The sequence below is a fragment of the Mixophyes fleayi genome, chromosome 2 (assembly GCF_038048845.1).
Source record: "Mixophyes fleayi isolate aMixFle1 chromosome 2, aMixFle1.hap1, whole genome shotgun sequence".
NCBI lineage: Eukaryota > Metazoa > Chordata > Amphibia > Anura > Limnodynastidae > Mixophyes > Mixophyes fleayi.
The window spans coordinates 52,985,561-53,003,010 of NC_134403.1; the positions used below are offsets into that span (position 1 = coordinate 52,985,561).

A 17,450-nucleotide genomic window follows, 5' to 3' on the forward strand; every position below is an offset into this window, starting at 1 on the left:
AATGTCTCCCCTGTCTCCAGGCACAATTTAAATAGGGTTGTCCAGGTGGCATAAAGCTTTAAATTTGTGGCTTTACTAGGTGTAGAGGTGTGAGTTTAAACAAAATTAATTCAGGAAGTGAAGTTTAGAGAAGCCATAATACTGATTTACATAAACACTGTACCAGAGCAGAACATAGTATTTTCAGTGAAAAACAATTATCAAATATTTCAACTATCTAGCTTTGCATCTTCTGTTTAATTACTGTATCCCACAATGTTTCTTACCGTAGAATAACAGTAATAATAAAGCTGTGTATAACTGTGGTGTATATATTCCATAGAGACTTAAATTGGCTTTTCTTCTCATCTTTTGTTTTGTTCTTATTTGTTATATCTGCCAACCAGGAGCTTCAGGTAAGATCATGTTATTTTAAACGTGAAAGTGTTAATTCAGCCACTGTGTGTCAGATTCCACCACAGTCCTCTCCACTGAGCACATGAGACCCGTAGAGTTGATGTTCAGCCCTGATTCAGGGGGCTGTGTTCTAGCGCTGCATGCCTTGTGCACCTAAAATATTATAGTGGCATGAAAATATTTGCTGTGGTTTTGGCTAATGGTTCAGAGAGAGGGTGTCACATTCCTGACAGACATGTAATGAATGCAGAGTTGGCTGGGTGCTGACATTGATGGGAAAGCCCCATATTAGTGCAGCCATTGAGTATCTCTGTGTGAAAGGGGGAGGGAGGATTTTTTATTTTTTTTTTCATAACACATTTGCTTTTGGTTCCCACTCAGAAATTAGTGAACGATATTTAAAGCCAGTTAAGTTCTCCGTTTTTGTTTGTTTTGTGTTTCAATTATTTTGTCTGAGAAATGGTCATGTAAAATCTTGTACATACTTAGTGGTGTGACTATTTGTTTAAACAACTGTAAAATATGATCTCATGCCTTGTTGTGACTAGCAATGTCAGAGAGGGACAAAGCAATATATTATACTATAGTGCCCATTTTAGGGCCTATCATGCCACATAACGATTCTATTCTTCACAGTTGTTCATATACTGTGTTTGAACAATACTTGCGGCTTCTCTGCCTCATTGCATTGTTTCCTCTGTCAGTTACCTCAGTTATAGATTATACTCCCCACAATACACCCTGCACCCCAATACCACCCCAGCTCCTCCATCAAACAATAGCAGCTGGTCACACACAGAACAAATCCTCTCACAAAACACAGCCCTGGTACTTTGAAGTTTCACGCTGACTTCAAGACCCATAACAAAATTGAATGGTTTTAGGAAGAAAATCCTGTCAGCTGATGTCATCTTTATGACATCAGTACATGCAGACTTTGGGCGATTTCACTTATTGATCTCCTTGTCTTCTGGCCATTTGGGCTGACCAGATATACTTGTTTCTGGGCAGCCTAAATTCTACAAGGTTTTTTTTTCCCCACTCCTGCAACGTTTGATGTGGTTCATGCACAGATAAGGGACATGTAGTTTGTTTTCATCAAAAGAGAGAACTGACCTTTTAACTGCTAACCAGGGAGTATTTGTGGGTCTGCACTTGTTAATTATCAGTACATGACAAAACATGGCCCATTGGAGAAGAATTGTTATAACCTATGTATAGTCACACCATAACACTATGGGATATAGTTACTAAACTGCGGGTTTCAAAAAGTGGAGATGTTGTCTATAGCAACCAATCAGATTCTAGCTGTCATTTTGTAGAATGTACTTAATAAATGACAGCTAGAATCTGATTGGTTGCTGTAGGCAACATCTCTACTTTTTCAAACCTGCAGTTTAGTAAATATACCCTTATGAAGCAGTTAGCGTTGAAGTGTCACAGTAGCACCACATGGTGTTTACTGATGCTTTGGTAATGATCTTTTGTTGCTCACATCTCATTGCCAGTAATGCAGATATCAACAAAGTGGTGAGGTTACTACAGGAGCTCATGGTTAATTGGATCTGGTCATTATTTAATGAGCCAATAAGGTGCAATACATAACAATTCCTATAATTAAGTTTGTGGTACATCTCATGCCCTCGATGTATAACATGGGTATTGCTTGGGGCACCTGGGAAAGGACTTAATGATGGACTGAAGCATTTAATCTGAAAATCTATTTGAGAAAAATATTGAAATAAGCTGTTAAGAGATGAAATCCTTCTCTACACATTTGTTTCTGCAGGTAGTACAGTTTAAGGTTTGTGGTAGATGTCCTCACAATGGGGTATATGATGAGTTTGTGAACTAAAACACATTTCAAGAGGTTCATCAATCACCCACCCATAAGCAACGGTTATGAAAACCAAATGTAATTGTTTTTAATGAACAGTTTGCGCATACTCTTAAGCTACGGTAATGCAATAAGTCTATTATTGTTAAACAGATTTTAGCATTTTTTTTTATTTTGACCAGATTGGATTAAGACCGTTTTGGGATTTAAAGTCATTATCTTTCAGGCATGGCTGCATATTATTTTGTGGCGTTACATTGGATGTTTGTGCAATAGTCAGCTATGTTGCTAGAAATATTTTTTTTTTTATATATCTTGGTTTTTTTTAATCTATTTTTCTCCAGGGTTTGTGTCTAACTTTGTGTTTTGGGCTCCTCTCGCCCGTTCTCTCTAACATGACAGTAGGCATCAGCAACACCCTAAATGCAATGCTGTGAAAAGTACAGCAATAACTAAATAATTGGCAGTAGATTTCTTCGTCCAGAAGAGACAAATTATATTTTAATCCTTCATGCAAGTACTAAAGCCAACATTTGAAGCCAGTGTTCTTTTCACAGCTTGGTTAAAAAATAAAAATCTTTGAAAAGCAGCCTTGTAGCAATAAGTCCGACCATAAATAAAATTCTTTTTTTATTTATTTGGCAAAATAACCCATCTTTTTTGCGTTCACTCCCCTCTTTCTTTAATGTTATACGGCAAGTGGTAGGTAAGTGGTTTTTTTAAGCAGCTACTGGTCACTGGCACAAAATAACTTGTGTTTCCTGCGTTTGTATAACCTTATGAACATTTCCTTTTAAGTCCAAGCAGTAATTGGGGTATTGTTTAGTGAGTGAGGCACAGGAAACGCTATGCCTGTGGCAGTGTTCAGCTCGCTCTGTTACTACAGACTGTTCAGCCTGTTCCTAGACTACAGGTTCTGATTCTATGACACTGGCTGGAAGAAGAGACCCGCCAGCTTTCAGAATCTCTGAGTTGTAATTTGACTTATGGGAATGTATTATTGGCCCACTATGAGCTGTGGGAATATGCAGCTCGTGTATTTGCTGATCTTGTTAAAATACATGAGCTTTGAAGAGTAGCCAAAGAAACATACTATTCGTATGACATCTAATTAAACTATTAGCCATTGGGTGGGTCCGCATGGCAATCCTTTCAAGCAAGAAATGGAACATGCAGATAAAACACATACAGGCATCTGGGTGATACTGACATGGATCTGCTACTGGAGAAGACTAGTACAACATAAAGCAGTTCTTGTTAGCATAGGATTGTATTAAACCATTTTATTTTTTAAGTACAGTTTGGTCACCAGCCTCTGACATATGTTTTCAGGGAGAAAGTATGGATAATTTCAACTGGGGAGTTCGCAGGCGTTCTCTTGACAGCCTAGATAAGTGCGATATGCAGCTCTTGGAGGAGAGCCAGCTCTCGGGGAGCACACACAGCCTGAACAAAATGAACCAGGACGACTCGGACGAATCCTCAGAAGAGGAAGATCTCACCACCAGTCAAATCCTGGAGCACTCTGACTTAGTAAGTCCAAGGACTGTGTTACTGGGGAGGGGAGCTCAGCTGCTAGTACTGGGCAGCATACATGGGATTCCATTCATATTTGTCTGTACTTCTACTTCTCCCACTACTAAGTGCAAATTGGTCCAATATAAAATAGATTTTGTTATTAATATAAATTTAAATGTTCCAATATCTTTTTGTTTGTTATGTAATGGAGTGCATGCTTGTTATCAGCCTTGTTACACTTGGAGGCACTTAAGTGTTTGTCTATGGGATAAAAGTATCCAGGAAAAATATAATTAACTGTGCTCTGGCTTTCTCAGTTGTGTTACATTATTTGCATTTACCATGGGCAACTGCACTGGGGAAACCTAAAGTGAGCTCTTAAACGGCAGTAAAAATATTTTAACAAATAGACGTTTGCGCTTGATGGGCATTTAAAAAATAAAAGCGCAAAGAAAACGGGCATGTGGCCTAATGGCATCACAAGTAAATATGCTTTGCTGGTGCGGCTATTCCAAAGTCAGTAAGTGGTTCTTTTTGGTGGTAATACTACACACTCAAACATGATCACTTAGCGTTTCCTTCTGTAGTCACTGTGAGGAGCACTGCTAAACAATTTAATAAACCAGGGGCAGTGTGTGGAAAGGTGGGGTAATTTTTTAAAATGTAATATTTTATGCATGCTTCAAATTACAGAAAAATAATGCCTTATTCGTTGATGGGGGAGGCAAGTGGGACTATAAGTCCCAAGGGATCAAGATAATAGATCCTATACGTGTAAATAAGAGAAAATTCTTCTCCTGCTATCACAACCTCAAAGATCCTCAGTTCTGATCATTTTAAATATTTGTTTTGCTTTAAATATTTTCCTAGCCCTCTAAGAGTTACAAATAATCACTTACTATTTGTCTACGATCTATAATTGACTATGTGACTAGCCTTTCATGAGATGCTCCAATTCACAGGAACTGGCAATATGTATATTATGTGCCACTTCTTTATAGCTATTAGAAGCTAATAGACATTGAGACATTGATAATACAGCAGCATCATTTTGTTTCTGGTAGTTAAAGCACCAAGTGATAAACGAATAGCAAAATATTGTTTTGTATGTGATTCTGTTGCAGCTACTATAATTATTAGTATTTGTGTCAACCTATTTGGGACACCATACAAGGTATGAAAGTCAAGCTGCATAGCTATCATAGTGGTACTATTGTGAGTGAGGAGAGATGTGGTTTAAAATTGTATATTAAGATGTGACATCTAAGGGGGAATTCAATTCCCCCCGAAGTACCGCCGCGCTTAAGCTATTGCCATTATTACAGTAATAGTGCGTGTAATTACCGTTTTTACGGTAGTTCTAATGCCGGCTTTTTTCTCGCAACTTCCTGAGCTGCGAGCAGAAAACAGGGTCAATATTACCATAATAACGGTAATATTTATAACGCGGCGGTACTTTGGGGGTATTGAATTCCCCCCCCCCCCTTCCCTAGAGACAACTGAACAGAAATTGATTATTTTGAATTGTTTTTGGACATCTAGGGCCTGATTCATTAAGGAAAGTTAAGTAAAAAAAAATTAAGTAGTCTCCTGGACAAAACCATGTTACAATGCAAGGGGTGCAAATTAGTTTTCTATTTTGCACATAAGTTAAATACTGACTGTTTTTTCATGTAGCACACAAATACTTGATAGCTTATTTGTACTCTGAAATTTAAAGTTGATATTTGTGTGCTACATGAAAAACAGTCAGTATTTATCTTATGTGCAAAATAGAAAACTAATTTGCACCCCTTGCATTGTAACATGGTTTTGTCCAGGAGACTACTTACTCAATTTTTTTTTACTTAACTTTCCTTAATGAATCAGGCCCCTAGTGAATAGTTAACATAAGAAAGGAGTCTGGGAATGTTTTTGGAAAATAATTTTACTACAGATCTTTAACGCAATAACATGCTTCAGAGCACTATACATTAAGGGGATCACGATACAAACAATACACATACTCTGACATTAAATTAGAAGATAAAGTTGGCCTGGCCCAACTGAGCTTACAGTCTATAGTGTAGGTAATACTTGATATATAAGGTAGTGGGGAAATAACAGTAGTGGCTTTGGGTGGGGAATGAGACACTCTCTAATCTAAGGGTTCGTACACATGGACATTTTTCTGGCATCCGTGTCACATCCTGTTCACTGTCTCGTGAATACAGCTTAGTGACACTTCAAATAGGGTTTGACTCGTATGCAGAAATACTGTTCATAGAACCCTATTAGATGTGATCACATGGCACATACATACCCGTAGCGAGAGTATTCATAAAGATAGCTACCGTGCTGGTATAGGCTATATTGGAAGGTTTGATTTTAGACACCAGAGTTTTCTTTTTAATGTAACCTTTGCTAAACTTATGCATTAATAAAGGCTGTGAAGGATAAATCGTACAATAAACTTTGCGGCATTTCGAATGTATTAAGGAAGAACACCACCCAGACGTAAAATGATACTGTAACACCCTCGACTGGAGAACTGACACTTTGATCTTGCACTACAAAGTGAGATATATTAAGAACATCGAGCATACCAAACAGCGCTTGATGGGGGGGAGGGGTGTTATAGTATAACTTTAGTTCTATGTGGTATGCTTTAGGTAGAGAATCTATAGTGTGAATATGTGCAATACCATTGACTCCTATTAAATAACTGTAACTTCAATAATTGGATTTCTTCTTAGACCAGCTAAATGGATGTGCAGCCTTTATTTTTCAGATACAGTGGGTACAGTTTAAGTAACAGCAATGCATGCCTGTCTAGTCTAGTGAGATAATCTTATGATTATAAACTGAGCGCACCAATATGGCAGCTGCCACTAAGGTATTGCCATTACCAGAGATCAGCATTGCTCATGATATTTATTACCCACTTGTGATCAGATTTACAGTATCTTCATAAATAACTGTTTAAATTTGATCATTATTACAATGAAGTCGAATGAAGGCAAACACTGTACACTGTTCTAATGTAAGGATTTACAACTTCCTATGTCTCTGTTTTTGTTGTAGATTATAAGCCTTTCTCCGTCTGATGAGACCAATCACATGGAATCTCCTTCCACATCATGTGACACAACCTCTGCTGACCCCCATTCCCTTAACACAAGAACCTCTAGTTTTGATGCGTCTTTGCCTGAAATCACTAATCCACTCTTATCTGAGGATTCTAAGGTGATGGAGTTTTGGTAGAACTCAAATTTTGGCTGCAGCAGAATGAATGCTTCTTCCCTTTAATTTCTCTGTAACCTCAAATGAAAGAATAGGGGGAACTAATAAATTAACAAAGTGACAAAATGTTAAGCGCTCTGTGGCAAGAGGGTCTAGGACACAGTTTTGGGCCCTTTCAGCAACAGAAAGTTTAATGAGGACCTCGCTAACATCTTGTCCACCTTTAATGTTGGTCTGGTCTTATGGTAGGCTATTTGCTTAAATGTATGTAGCCTGTATTTCACATGTATCTAAATTATTTGGCAGAAGGACTATTGGCGTCATTTGTTCTCCTGCTGTGTCTTCCAATATCTCAGGCTATAGTTTTTACTATATCTGTAGGTGAAAATTCAATATTAAGCATTTTTAATGCCTTATTTTAATTTCATAATTGACCTATTTATGTTTGTTGTAAATACTGTAAATAAGATAATTAAACACATCTCTAACATCTCAGGATTTAGTCAAGTTTGATTTTATGGCTTGCCTAATATCATAGTGATGCTATTAGATTAATTTTAATATAGAAATTTAATCAATATTCATTACATAGAATTCTAGGAAGACTTTTTGTAATCCTTCGGAATATGATCACTGACCAGATTGTTGGTTTGCATAAGACTGGCAGCTGCAGACAATTGATTGACATTAATGAATGGAAACTGATTTCCTGAAGTGTTAATCACTATAAAAGTTTAGAATTTAGAAATCCGTCTGCCCCTATCTTACCTTGCAGTGTGCTCTGGGCTTCAGAATAAGCTATTGGGCATATCTGTAAGTGATGTCATTACTGTATGACTATGCTTGGGTTAGCCATTTCCTTGTGGAATGCAGAACGCTGTGTCTGCGGTAGAAGTGAGCAGGATTTCACGCTAATTGAATATTGCGGCGCAAGCAATTTAGTTGCAAAGTTCTGGCGTATTTGCGATTTTCTGCATTTCATTGAATTTATAGTCTACAAATATAGTTTGGAGACAATGGTGTCAATTAATTCTACTCTGTGGTGTGGTTATAGTAATATAAGAGGGAATTACGGCAGAAAAAAAGAATAGGGGGATTCCGGGCGCAACAAAAATGATAGCAGAAGTTCCGCACAGAACACATAAGGCACAATTCCACCAGTGAAATGTGCAAGTTCCACACTCAGCCTGCGGTTTGCCTTTATGTATGTCTACTACTGGTCAGTGTGAAATCCTTACAGTTCTTCTAATTTCAGTTGCTCTCTAGATACAAAACATCCTGTTAATAGACAGTGAAATACCCTAATAAACTATAGACTGGTAGGTAAAACTATATTTTTACATATATATTACATGTGAAATATGGATGCATGTTATTGTGATTCCACGTCTGTGCTCTGTTTGTGGCTTATTTAATCCTTTCTGAATTTTTACTGTCTAACATTTCTGACACTGATCTGTGTAACAGAAGCGCTTCTCACTTACACCTGAATTACTGTTGATGTTTTTGCATGTTCAACTATCGGATACACAGTTAGAAGGCACTGGGCACAAAATGCTTTTTATGATGTGGGCTGTATGTCTTCTACGTGATTTTTTTTTTTTCCTATGTGGGAGCCCTATTGTGCATAATGCACATTTGAATCAATTCATGCCTTTTTGGCACACTATCAGAATATTAAATTCTGACCACAGTATTTTGCTAGATTTGCACAAAAACTGCTCTATGCTGCTGTTTGAAGGGATTGGTGCATTGAAGACTCGATTCTTACATTATCAAAGGTTGGTGAAAGTCGATCAATATTTTCTTTCCTGTATATATAAGCTCTTAGCAAACTGCAGCATATAGATTGCATCAGTAAACAGATTCTAAACACGAAAACGCCTCCAACACATCGCTGCAGTCACTGAACACTGGCTCTTTTTATTCTGGCATATTTTGCATGTGCGGGCCATTTAAATATGTACCCTCTAAAAATGTGTGTCTGTATATACAGTCCAGGGATGGGCAGCCATTGGTATTCTAGCTTATGCAGAACAGCATTGATTATTATTTACATTTAGCTGTGCTTGGTTTATATCCTTGGAAGTAGGATGACTGAATAAGAGAAAATATAACTAATCAATGAGTGAATCAATGGGTTTGAGCTTGATGCTGCTGCTTATGACTTATAATTATTATGTCACAATTTTTTTTGTAAGTTCCTTTTCTCGGTTGTACAGCAGGGATTAGAACCAAATTGTTTCCTTTAAAGGAGTTATATAATCACACACTCTACATTAAAAATATAAGTTTTGGTGTCGTCGTTTAGTCTGATGCCCACTGTCTGCAACTTCTGTGATCCTCCAGTGATGAAAGGGAGACAATGGGGATGCTATTGCAGAAGTGCCAGCTGCAGCTCTGAATTAAACAGCCTGAAGCTGCCTTGACAGAGAAGGTCTAGACGTGTCTACCTGGGAGATTGTGACATTACTGGGCTATGCATGCTCACCTGCGCAGCAATCCCAGTATCTTGCTTCCGTGATACGTGTAACACCGAAGTAGACAGCTGAGCTTTTTAAAGGTTGTTGTTACAGAAATGATTCTTTAACTACCAAAATTCTTAGTATTATAAGGAGATATAAATTGACATCAGCTGACATGCCAAAGGTTGTCTATCAGTGGTTTATTCATTTCATTTATGAGCTATACCAGTACTAAGGCCTTTGTCTTTCTTGTTGTTTTTTCCCATACAGAAAAAAGGATATAATGCAGATTTATTCAAAATTATTAATGCATTGTTAAAATTTCCAAAATGAGTTGACTTTCATTCTATTTAACCTGTACTACTTTTATATTATTTTATAACATCTGGGACTATAATAGTTTACCTGGACAGACAAGGATCAATAATGTTGGGTAATGATTTATTTTACTTCCCCTTCTGGCCCAGAGATGATGCAGATACCTACTGGGACAATGCTGCCCATTCTCTCCCACCAGGTGCACATGTCTGAGGGTACAAGTTCAGCACAAGTCCCTGTGGCCGGCACTGACCACAGGCTCTATGCTGGCTTCTCTCATCATTTGTGTCCAGATATACAAGATGGATAGATAGTGTTGAGACACCATTGCTTGCAGTTGAACAGGTCAAGGGTATTATCTACAATCTTGTATGTCCTCATATTGAAGGCGGATGCTGCTCTTGATGAAGATGATGCGACTGTACAAGAAGATGACTTGTCGGGGTCAATGAGTGAAATGCCAGTAGTGTTTGAATGTAATGACGGCTATAGCCTGGAGATGGCTGAGGAGGAGAAGGATGAGCGGATGCTGGAGCAGTATGCACTAACCAGGTTTGTGTTTACGGTCTGTTTCCTGTCGGTAATAAATGTGTGTTTCAAGACATTGTGATTGTAATTTAATAGTTGCTGCTTAGCATTATGTAGTAAAGGCAAATAAAGATCCCTAGTTCTTGTGCTAATTTTATCTACTTGTTTGATTATTCTAATACTTTTATTTTCAATTAGTGATTTTCTTTTACTTTTTCTTTTTTTCAAAGCTTTGGAAATGGCGACAGGATAACACCACCTCCACCGTCGCCTTTCTTCTCCGCCATCTTGGCTGCTTTTCAGCCGACCGCCTGTGACGATGCGGAGGAAGCCTGGCGGAGTCACATCAATCAGCTCATGTCAGATTCTGACGGGTCCTGTGCAGTCTACACGTTTCACGTCTTCTCCTCCTTGTTCAAGGTGGGGCCCTCAGGCAGGAAGTTCAGGATGAAGGAGATGTAGAGAATGAAAGTAGTAACTTCTTTTTCTAAGGTTTTATAGGGTTTGCAAAGTTCTAGAATTCTACTGTGGCCATCAAGGGGAGGTATATATTATACACAAAGTCCTAATAGGGCTGAGCAAATGTCAAAAGCATGTAGGACACACATCCAGATGTTTGGTACACAGGAAGTGGTCATTTACTGTCCATATCAGTCTTTTCATATAGCATAAAGGTTCGCAAAACTAGATGCCAGCTTTTATTTTATTGTTTATCTGTTTGTGATTGTTACTTCTAGACACATAGTATGTAAGTGTGCTTACGTGGTTAAGATGGGGTTAGTTTTGTAATGTGCTTTGGCTGGTTTTCAGCGGATGTAATAATGTTATTGGATGTATACCTTGCAGAGTATACAGAAGAGATTCTGTTTCCTGACGTGTGATGCTGCGTGTTACCTTGGAGACAGTCTTCGCGGTATTGGGTCAAAGTTTGTGAGCACATCACAGCTACTAACGCTGTGTTCTGAATGCCCCACTCTCTTTGTAGATGCAGAAACAGTGAGTATGGTGGTTTTTTTGTTATGTTGTGCTAAATTAAACATAATTGAACAATGCAATTTACTTTTGAGTATATCTACTATTTTGATTATGTAATAATACGCTTAATCGTTTTTTTTAAGGCTTCCAGTATCCTCAATTGTAATCTGAGAGAATATTGCATGTGTGTATATATGTATGTATGTGTGTATATATATATATATATATATATATATATATATATATATATATATATATATATATATATATATATATATATATATATATATATATGTGTGTGTGTGTGTATGTTCGGTACAAATGTTAGATTTTGCCAGTCAGATCTCCACAGTGCCCGATCAGCTTTAGACTAAAGCTTACCGTACATTGGGTCATTGTGTAGGATACTTTGACTGGTTTGGACCAAGCTGACATGAAAATGCAGCATTTGTTGTGCTCCCATTGACCACTAACAATGGCTGAGAGCAAATTACATTAATGCAGTCAGCTGGTGATGGTAGTCACTGTGTGGCTGGTTATCAGCTGACCATTCTCATGGGACTCCATGTGAACCAGGTCCTTTTATACTGACCTATGAGTGGTTAGTTGAATCTGGCCACTCATTTGTGGCTAAATTAGATCCAGATCCGGATCTTAACGTGTCTGGTCTAAAATGATGTCGGGGAAGGGTCTAAATATAGCCAAAGTGTCCTGGAATCGTTGCTTGTGTGGGCTGTTAACAATCGCATGGTTTGTTCAAATTCTGCTCAGATCAGACACACTGTATTCTGCAGACTAGTTATCCTGTTGACAGATGACCGCAGTATTTGGTTATTGGCTGACAAGAAACATTGTGCCCCTTGCAATCTGGTTGTTCAGCCTGGCCACCAAACAACTAGATCTGTCCAGTTTGGTCTTCCACTGTGGAATGTGGATCATTTATCCAAAATACATAAAATAAAAAACATATATTTATTTCTAGTGTAACAAATGGTAAAGTTCAATTTTATTTAACTTTTTAGACAACATATTGAGCTATACAATATTTCAAAACTAAAATAAATTATATTATAACTTAACTAACTTATCCAGTTTATTTCATGACTGCCATTTGTAATATTTTTATACTCATCCCTTTTCAATATGATGATTGTCTGTTGTAGACACAGTTACTTAATATGTACCAAAAGTGCTTAGTCCAACTAAATATTCTCCACAGACTGCACAACAGTAAACATAAGTAACCTCCTAAAATAACAAATATAATCAAAACAATTACATTTTTCTCGTGGAAGAGACCACCTCCATATTCCTCCATAAGGAATTATATTCTACCAATTTTGTAATTGTGACTTTCTGATCTCCATGTAACTTTAGCTTGTGGTGATACTAAAATGTATAATATTTTTACAACTCCCACAAAAGATTTTGAATATCTTACAAATTGTGTTTGTAAATTGACTGTCAGGAAACACTTTGCTTCTGTAGACTCTAATGTTAGTGGAATAAATGTGGTGTCTGTACAGGGGCACATCATGAGTGTTTGATTATTTATCCATCTGTCTTGTAAGTGTGAATGAGTAGCACTAAACTCTCCCTTCCGCTGATCCCACATGTGACGGTGCAATATGTCATGTTCTAGTCACTATAGCTAGTAAGTCTATTCCTACAAGTCCCAACACCAGCCTAGGCCTGGTGCACTGGACCAGTCACCCCAGTCAGTAGTGTAATAACCACACATGACCTTTGGCTTTCAGCTGTTATCCTGTGGACTTCTTGAGAAGTTAAAGTTCAGCGTCTTAGAACTGCAAGAATACTTGGACACTTACAACAACAGGAAGGAAGCAACAGTCTCAGTGAGTATTTAGAGTTCCATTAAATTGTTTGACAATGTGTGTTGTTTTTTATTTTATCTAGACAAATTAAAGAGGAAACCTCTCGATATAAACCTTACTGAACTGTGTTATTGCTTCAGTTAAGAGAACAAAAGTCCATAGCAATTTAATGTTTTGTTTTGCTGTTCCTCAGTGATGCAATGAATCGTGGGGTGTACATACTCTTCAGATGTGGTTTCTTCATGTTAAGATTATTTTGTTGAATAAAATATGAAAGAGTAAATCTAATTTTCACATGAGATTTATCAGATTTTAGATTTTTGCTAGTACTAGATAATTGTTACTTAATATTATGACCTGATGTATAGACATTCTGATTTGAAAGAGGGTGTACTTTCTCACATGACTCTACATTGTGTGGCTCCATATAAATAAGTGTATACATACAAATATACATCTCCGCGACAGGAGTTGCTTATTTGTTTTGAGAATACTTTGCCTATATAGTACCTTGGCTAGAAAAGCAATATCATTTAAAATGTATAATGCAACTGAGACTACAGTATGTATGGATGCTTTTCTGATGGTTTTTATTGAATGCATTTTACATAACACTTATTGTATATCTTTTTTCTTTTCTTTTTTTGTTAATTAAGTGGCTAAAAAACTGTAAGTCAACGTTTGTGGGAGGGTCAAAAGACGGAGTCATCACCTGCCAACCTGGAGACTCAGAAGAAAAAGTAAGAAGACGCGTTACATGCTTTATATGATGGGGAAAAACACTGTGGGTTAGATTTACTAAACGGCGGGTTTGAAGAAGTGGAGATGTTGCCTATAGCAACCAATCAGATTCTAGCTTTCATTTTGTAGAATGCACTAAATAAATGATAGCTACAATATGATTGGTTGCTATAGGCAACATCTCCACTTTTTCAAACCCGCCGTTTAGTAAATATACCCCTGTGTCTTATTCCACAGCCCTGTACAATGATACCATGCAATTGTTCTGATATAACTTTTTAATAACGGCAGACTCGGCGCACACTATGAGTGTGTATTCTTGCCAGTGTCATTTTAATTGACTAAACAACATTAACTTTGGTCTTCCTCTAAGTCTTGGTAGTAAAAGAGAAGAAAATGGACTTTTAATCTAGCATTTACTTTTAACAAAATTGCATAAGGAGTTATTGTACGGTGCTGTGATTGCAAGGCGTTGTAGAAATATGACTTGTTGAACCTATTTCACTCATTTGTACGTTAATGAAATTAGTTTCACCTGATTCTGTTTATGCAAAAGTCAGGATGTGCTTGACGCAACCAGTTGCATCAGGTTCCGCCAAAATTGTACGTATGTCATACCTTCCGATAACCATGGCATGGCGACTGCGGCCTCTGCTTGTAACCTTTATCCCACCCGTTCCCCTGCTTCTCTAATCTCCTTTACTATGTATACTGTTTTTGTTTTGTTTTACTATTAAATAAATTTATATTCCAAATCATTCAAATTAAGCTGACATGGCAGACTTTTTGCTCAGTCTAAAATATATAAAAACTACCAAAAGTACAGTAACGCCTAACACACTCAAGTGTTCCTAGATCACAATTTAGTCTTTTCTGCAAGTGTTATATCGGAGTCTCTGTCGGCTTAATTCAATGTCCATTTGGCAAATGGTAACTGTGTCTGTACTCACCTTACTAATTGAGCCTCTGTCTTACACCAGCAGCAAATCCGTGTCATAGAAAACAGTGCTATGAGTGGGCCCATTACCCTATCTCAAATGGGAAATTCTATGGTATGCATTGGAATGTGACTTTCAGTTCCACTATTTTGTATAAATGTCCCTACTCCCTCTACAAATTAATATTAAACTCATGTGATTACATTAACAATTGATGTTCCCTTTGGATTGCTGTTGATATATAGGGCATGGTCTCACCTTCGTCATTATAACTAACTGCCCTATTGCACTTGCCCATGATATCCGAGACAGGTGGTTTCCTCTAGTATGCACTTATTTCTTCGGCAGAGAAGTAGATCGTTTGGAATAAATGAGTGACTGCGGATGTCAGAAAGCCAAGGCTTTCTCTTGTCTACACAGCAGGAGTTTCTGTAACACAATGCTAACATTGACATCATTATTTATGACTTAAAGGACCAAAATAATCTAAAACAAAAGTTGACTTATTAAAAAAAAAAGCACAATTGGACATTTACAAGTATACATGTAACCGTTTAAGCATATGATCTGAAGATATTTCAGATAAAGCTGTGAATATGGGGAAAATGTCCTTATATACAGCAGACTTCCTATCAGTAATACCATTGATGGATATTGTATGAGAACATTTACACATATATTTTATGAATCTTATTAGCAGCTGTATTATGTAAGTTAAATTGCACTTTGTTTAGTGGTCCATTGAAATGTCACAAACAATCCAGCACCTGTTGTAAAAGAGCTCTTCTACGGTGTGTGTCCGTTCATTACACAGATGTGCATTAAGAGTAAATGTAAGTAGTTAAGAACAATCTGTACCACGAATTTTTAGGAAATTACCCAGAAGTTAAAATCAAATAAAAAAAAAAAAAATACATTTAGATATACCCGGTGTATGTACACTTTTCCATGTACAATTACATGGGATTTTTTTATATTTTTCTTTAAAATTCATATTATCCAGCTGATGATAACACAGAGAAGGGTTGCAGATGAAAAACTAGGGTGTGATATCTTAATTTGGCAAATTACATAGGACCGCCCCTGCGTATACTGCCTGTGTAACTAGATGTGTTTTGTGTTTCAACACTAGATTAAGAATAGAAATTCGGATCTCACACCCAAATGGTTTTCTGCTAGTCTGAGAGACTGGAGAAAGAATTGTAAGAAATATTGTCAGACCTAAAAACTGGTGGAATTATGGGGAAAATAGCAAGGAAGATATTTCTGAAGGATCAGTATGGACCTGAGAGTGAAACTTAGAAGTCTATGGACTGAGAGAGTGGAATTTAGAACATAAATCCCTATATTCATAGACCTTGCATACAGTGTTTACCAAGAATTACAATCTTTTACGACCTTAAATGATGTCTATTACAGGTCTGATTAGGGAAAGGGTGTTTTTTAATTTTCCATTATTAAAATAAATCTAAATAGTGAACGCATATCACAACCCACAATCAATATGACCATTTTATAATATTATGGTGTGAATGATGAGGTAATTGTTCAGCATTTCACAGTTTTATTTAATGCCTGAAGCACATTGTAGAGATCAGAGAGATTTTACACCGATCACGAGAACACTGTTCTTGTACCTGATTGTTTTTATCTCACTCAAGTCTGATGTTCCTGTCACTATTTTCCTTTTTTTAGCTTGTGTGATTACCCTGCATGCTTTTAGGTACAATAATATCTTTTCAACCCCTCCGGAGGTTGAAAAATAACCGCTATCGCTGCTTAACGTGACGCTGTACAGACCTCTGCTCTTTATATTGCATGCATTGACTTGTTGCTGTCCTTTCTTCTGTTCTCTCACGCCATGCTCTCTGACTAGCAATTGGAATCTCTTGCAGTAAGTCTATTCTTTACTATATTCTTTCCCAGACAGTAATGTTCCCATCATTGGGACTCTTAATTTTACATTAGTGTGTAGCCAAGTTATTACTAATTTCTTATTCTTGTTTCAATTAACTTGTCACAGACGATGTGGCGCATGCACACCGCGCCTGGCACATTACGGTAGAAATCTCCGCTCATTTTTGCTCGCACCTCTATGGGGTTTGCGGAGAAACGAATGGAGATTTCTGTTGTCTCAGCCATGATGTGTCTGGCGCATGTTCCGGAGTCACCTTGCGAGTTATTGCATTTCCCCAGAAGTGTGTTTTAAAAACCTGACTAAGGCCAAACATATGCAAGGTTTTATATTTATTTATTTTATTTCTGCTATTTGGCAATAGATAAATGAGGATGGTCACTGGACAATAGCTTATTCCGTAAGAAGAAACACTCATTTATTTTCAAGTTTCGGCTGCAGTAAAACTCTTCTATAAATGTACTATAGTCCTACTAATTCAGTGTCATCAGGAGTCTGAGTTCTAGGAAAATTAGTATTTACAGTTAAATATTTGCAGTGGCAAAAACCAGGACACGTGTACAAGAGCACAATACATGTCAGCAGCCACAAACGCCCATGTTTTATTGGCATTTGTAATAGAGTACAAGTGTTTTAATGCCTAACTCAGTTATTTTTACAGTCATTTATATAGACTAGAAGAGAAACCTTACCTGTATACAAGCACCTGAAACCAGAACTATTAGCCCTACGTAGGTAAAATGTAGAAACAAAGTAAAGAGA

General features: G+C 37.2%; 1 protein-coding gene across 10 annotated transcripts in view; it reads left to right on the forward strand.

Annotated features, from left to right (window-relative positions):
• FRY (FRY microtubule binding protein) overlaps positions 1-17,450 on the forward strand; it is a 310,594-nt gene that overhangs the window by 284,880 nt on the left and 8,264 nt on the right. For 5 of the 10 annotated variants that reach the window (XM_075198969.1, XM_075198963.1, XM_075198966.1 and 2 more), the window contains 9 exons: positions 3,566-3,766; positions 6,815-6,976; positions 10,145-10,308; positions 10,515-10,704; positions 11,131-11,280; positions 13,017-13,115; positions 13,751-13,834; positions 14,816-14,887; positions 16,650-16,667. In XM_075198969.1, coding sequence (XP_075055070.1) covers positions 3,566-3,766; positions 6,815-6,976; positions 10,145-10,308; positions 10,515-10,704; positions 11,131-11,280; positions 13,017-13,115; positions 13,751-13,834; positions 14,816-14,887; positions 16,650-16,667 — 1,140 coding nt within the window. The remainder of the gene's footprint in view (positions 1-3,565; positions 3,767-6,814; positions 6,977-10,144; positions 10,309-10,514; positions 10,705-11,130; positions 11,281-13,016; positions 13,116-13,750; positions 13,835-14,815; positions 14,888-16,649; positions 16,668-17,450) is intronic. The other 5 variants (XM_075198964.1, XM_075198965.1, XM_075198968.1 and 2 more) reach the window with 2 other exon arrangements.